This window comes from Egretta garzetta, unplaced genomic scaffold, assembly GCF_000687185.1.
Source record: "Egretta garzetta isolate BGI_Z169 unplaced genomic scaffold, ASM68718v1 scaffold231, whole genome shotgun sequence".
Lineage (NCBI taxonomy): Eukaryota > Metazoa > Chordata > Aves > Pelecaniformes > Ardeidae > Egretta > Egretta garzetta.
In genome coordinates, this window is record NW_009258727.1 from 5,146,377 (window position 1) to 5,151,537 (window position 5,161).

At 42.5% G+C, this 5,161-nt stretch overlaps 1 protein-coding gene across 1 annotated transcript in view; it reads right to left on the reverse strand.

Annotated features, from left to right (window-relative positions):
• Positions 1–301: 301 nt before the first annotated feature.
• Positions 302–5,161, reverse strand: part of SIM1 (SIM bHLH transcription factor 1) — a 46,547-nt gene continuing 41,687 nt past the window's right edge. The window contains exons 9-10 of the mRNA XM_009649035.1: positions 4,215–4,620; positions 302–1,032 (exon numbers count right to left, since the gene is read on the reverse strand). Of these exons, the coding sequence (XP_009647330.1) occupies positions 302–1,032; positions 4,215–4,620 (1,137 nt within the window). The remainder of the gene's footprint in view (positions 1,033–4,214; positions 4,621–5,161) is intronic.

Consider the following 5,161-nt stretch of genomic DNA (forward strand, 5'->3'; position numbering starts at 1 on the left):
AAATTGCTCTGCTAGCCTGCCCCAAGCACTCCCTGCCTAGACCTCTTCCACCCTCCTCACCTTACATGGCACCAACTTTGAGTTTAGCTCCATTCACTCTAACCCTGCATGCCAGTGCATTTTTATTTTTTTAAAAGTAATGTGTGTCAACTAACTTATCCTCCCAAACCTTAGGTTATCTTTCTAGTGCACTGTGGTATATCAAATGCTGGTAATGACAAGGGCATGAAAACATATAGTATTTTCCAATTAGATCTCAAAGGTTATTTTTTAAAGCACAAAAGTTTTTAGAAAAAAAGTGTCAGCTTCCATTAGTTATTATAACAGATGTTCCCTTGTGTCCTTGTGCTGGATCTTGCTGCATCCTTAAGTGAGAAGTCACATCAAAGTGTGATCCATTACAGCCTAGTGAATAGTTTCTAATGGTTTCAGTGTCATATAGATGCTCCAGGGCATATCCAGTTAATGTATAAGCATGCTTATCAAAGTATTGCCTGTGGGAGCTGTAATAATTTGGAGAGGCTGCTGGATGGTCCCCTGGAGTTTGATGAGGGGACATGTCTGAATGCAGATAGTCTTTAGCTAGTACCAAACTAGATTTTGATATTCGGTCAGAATTGGGGCTGCTTATCCTAGACAGTGTTGTGGGGCTGTTGTCATAGTCATTTTCATGTGGGCTCATAATCTTTCCATCTTGTTGCTGGATGTGTTCGCAGGGAGGAGTGTTGGCAACCGTCGGGACGCGGCAGACATCCCCTGCCAACTGCTGCTGAGGGTAGTTTGCGAAACAGATAGCGTGCTTCTTCCCTGTGCCATTAATGGAGACCAGTGGATCAGGGGTCGTTTTCCGCAGCTGTAGTCTGTTTTCTTCCTCTTTAATCATTTGCTGGGTGGCTCTTATTAGAGTTTCAATTTTGCTGGGCTCATGTGGGCTGCTCTGATACTGTTCAGTACGGTATCGGTCGCCTGATTCACTGGCAGAGCCAGGATCAGGTGAGCTAACGACACTGTCCTCATCCCAGTGTCCTCTCCCTAGGAAAGAGAGAAAGGGGACAAGCGTTGAGGTTGAAGGAGACAAGCAATCTTGAAGAACAAGTACTCTGAACCTTATTTTACAGACAGAAAACCAAGACAGAGGCAAGTGAGTTGTAACAAGGTCACCAAAAATTACCATGGTAGACCACTCGCTTTTCAGTGACAACCTCTAGTTTCCAGTTTCTGCACATGGAACAAGTTACACAGATGAAGATATACAAAGAGACCTAAGCACCTCAACACAGACATCCAGTGCCACCTGAGATACTCTAGGGTAACCAAGAATCTGCATAGACCCAGCAGGTATGGCACCGACTCTACAGGAGCTCTGTGTCTTCTGGAGTAGCTAGAGGACAGGCAGGGTACCCTAGGGCATGTCACAGTACCCTCAATACCGATGTTCAGGCCCTTGACCCCTCAGGACCTCTTTGCATCAGTAAAGTTTGAATTAATTGGGACCATGGTGAAAATAAAAATCTGAAGGGATTACAAATGTACATCATTCCAGCATGCCTTCTTAGGCCTTTGCAAGAGCTAAAGCACAGAGACAGCATTGTGGAATAGTCTGTGGCCCTGTAGTGACTTTACTCAGGTTACACAACAATAAATAAACCCAAGTAATGAAGCAGTTCTTCCTCAGAAGCATAAGAACCCATAGCTGTTATAGAGGGTTACTGTAAAAATGTGACGTCATATTCCAATGCATAAATATTTGCTGTATAAAATGTTTAGAATGGGAAAATATAACTATATCCTTACCTCTCCCTAAAAAATAAGTTCCATAGAAATGTCAGAGAAGGTGTTCAGCTTGCATGAAGCTGAAAGGACAGAATCACTCACTAGGAAGAGTGACCTAGTGAGTGATCCCCAAACTAGAACAGCCAACTAAGGCCACTATAATAAAAGGGCTTGATAAAGGATTTGCTGAGATACGTGCCTGCAGGAGGGCACGTGTTGGGCTTGCACAAATTACCTAATGATGCTTTTGCCTCAGCACATACAAAGTCCCCTTTGGGGATGAGGCCTGTTGGGTTGGTTGACAGGACTCCTCAAGGAACCCATTTTCAGACTAGCACAAGTAGTTCCCCCTGCTCTGTGTCAGGTCAAGGCATACAGATCTGTTTGGGTGGCAGACTACTGCTGCTGTGTTGCAGAGTTCATGACAAAAATCAGTGATGGGCTTTTGTAACGAACATAGCCTGCCATTTGTAGGTGGAAGTACTGCACTGTGGAGTATGTCATGAGCGCAAATTTATCCTTCACATCCTCTTACGACCTGGACCCAAAATGCCAGGGCCTGGAGGTGGAAGGGAGCTCCAGCCACCAGAGCACATGATACATCAGGCACACCATGACACAATGGGGAGCTGGTCAGCTGTGGCTCTAAGCCACATGCTCAGTTTGTCTCACTGCACAGACCATATCTGCAGTGTCCCAGACTTCTCAAGTGTAACCAGAAATGCATGAGTTCCCGTGCAATACCCAGGGCCTGTCACAGTGGTCAGCTAATTGTCATTACCGTGGCTCCCAAGCCAGAACTACCAGAAGATACGTTAAAAGAACAGAAAAGTCATAAAATACTTTCTGCCCAAAGAACCTGCTCTGACAGGAATGTTCACATAGTATTGTCATGAAGAGTTTCATTTGTGAAAGGCCAAGGTTTGAAACTGCCTAAATCTCAATGAAAATGGCACATTTGCAAGGGAAGCTGAGACGCTCCGCTCCTCAGCTAAAACCGTGTCAGGTTTTACCCCCAAAGCTACATGCAGACTGGAGGCCTACTGAAACATGTAAGACTTGGCACAATAAGGAAGATAACTGCAGCACCTGGAATTACAGCAAAACCAAGGAACAAACTAAAAAAAAATTACATTATCTGTTTCCATCGATTATCCTTGATAAAGGTATGGATTAAATATTTAACACTTTTGTATTTGTACCTCCATATGATAGCTCTACATTACTACCTTTCTATGCTCAACAAGAATTATCATGCATAAAATTTGTAAGCAAAATTATCATACTTCGATCAATTCTCTTTTTTGGAGAAGAAAAAGCTAGAGAAATACAAGTATTACAGAAGTACAGAGCAGGCACAAGGAAGGAGGTGTGTTCTCACAGAAAAAGTGTAGAACAGTCCTCATCAGAAAAATTTAGGACTCCTTTTCTTTCCCCATTTTTCCTCTGAATGTATTTCCTAGAATCATTTTTCTAATCTCAACATAATTTTCCTCAGATTAGAGTAAAATAGTACGGTTCTTTTTTTATTTCCAAAGCCTTATTCTGCAAGTGGCTGGAATGGTACTAATGTAACCAGCTTTTACGAGTTCTTTAGATACAACCTGTGTTTTGGCAGATTATTTTAGTAGAAAAGCATTTTTTTTTTTTTATGCTGCATCTATCCTTACAACCTTGAATTCTGATGTTTGGGTCAGTTGCAGCCTTTCAACTCTCAGCCTACCTTTTAAATCCAAGGACCTTTGGATTTTTCTAAACCCAGATCAGCCTTTCACTGTGATTTTTTTATTAGCTTCTGCCTCTGAAGCTGTGCTAACACACTAAGTCTCTAACCTGCCAGACACCAAGCAAGACTTCAGGCTTGGTGCTGAAAGAATAGACTCAAATTGGCTAAAAATTATAACTGGGGATAAATATCTGAAACCAAAGGCAAATGTTAATTTGAATTGCCAATTTTAAACAGAAATAAGCAGCAAATCTTACAGAACCTAGTGCAGAAAAAAAAGTCATTTGGAGAACAATTTCTCCAAAAACTGTAAAGATTTCCTAATATCTAACTTGGATTTAGCTTTAATTTTTTGGTAAATATATTCCATCCAAAGTAGTTTGATCTTAAGTCAAATAAATAACACATTTCTATCAAATGTATCATTTTGTTTATATTTTTAAGGTCATCCTTAAAATCTCACCAGTCAGATATTTCCACCTTAATTTTACAGATTAAAAAATATACAGCAAAATTATATTTTGCTGCATATAAGCCAGACTGTCAAACTCAACTTGAATTTTAAGTCTTCCTCATCTCCATAGATGCGATCTCTGAGACAAGGACATACGTCAAGAGTCTCATTTTCCTATCTCTCACATAAACAGCTGCATGTTTATGTCACGTTGCTCTACCCAAGAAGGTGCCACTTCTGCCAATCCTGGTTATCTCTTACCATGAATCCTGTGGACTGATGTTATGTGGGGCATACTGTTTTCATATGCTTCTCTGCTCTCAGGGGATGACTTAGTCAGGGGCAATGCTGAACGAGAACCCCACCAGCTCTCCCTTCCTGGCTGTGGCGTGCCGAGGAAATACCGGCCAGCTTCGCATCTGCCTCCTTCACAGGCCTGAGTATGGAAGTGTCTGTCATCGGTCAGCCTGGCGTGGTCGAGCGCAAAACCGTAGCAGAGAGCACTGCGGTCCGAGTACTGTCTGTAGGCACAGGAGACATCGTGGTGCTGGGAGCTCGGTCTGTCTGTGGGCTCCAGAAGCTGGGGAGAAGCTGTATCGGTCAGGGGGCTCCCGCCCCACTGGCTCTCATGGTCAGACTCAGATCTCTCAGTGTGAAATCCAGAATACTGCAAAACAGGAGAAGCAGCAGGGGAATTACTATGCCTGGGTGAAATCTGCAAGTAACTGTACTGAAAAGACAGAGAATGTATGCACTGAGGTGGTTTTTGTGAGCATGCCCACACGCCTGCACCTTCTGATTGGACTCCTGGTCCTTTCCTGTACAACACTCTGTAATGAGCTCACAGATGACAGGACAGACCTTGTGAACGTCTAAAACATCCCATGTCAACCCTTAATAGCCATCTCCTTTATGATGTGTAATATCAGGCTCAGCAACATCAATGTTGCAATTCAATATTTTTTGAATATGTCCAGGTTTTTCTTATTGCTTTGAAAGCTAGTGCTTATGTTCAGCAATGGTGCCCCAGCGCTCCTCAGCAAAACGCTTTCAAAAGGGACTGAAATAACACAGATCCCGCAGCATTCTCACATGTCAAATTGAAACTGAATGCATTTGCAAGTTCTTTTTCTAAGCGTTCCCTCTTTTCCTCAGATTTTTTTTTTGTTGTTGGATTTTTTTTTTCTTACCTGGAGTGGTATCTCAGA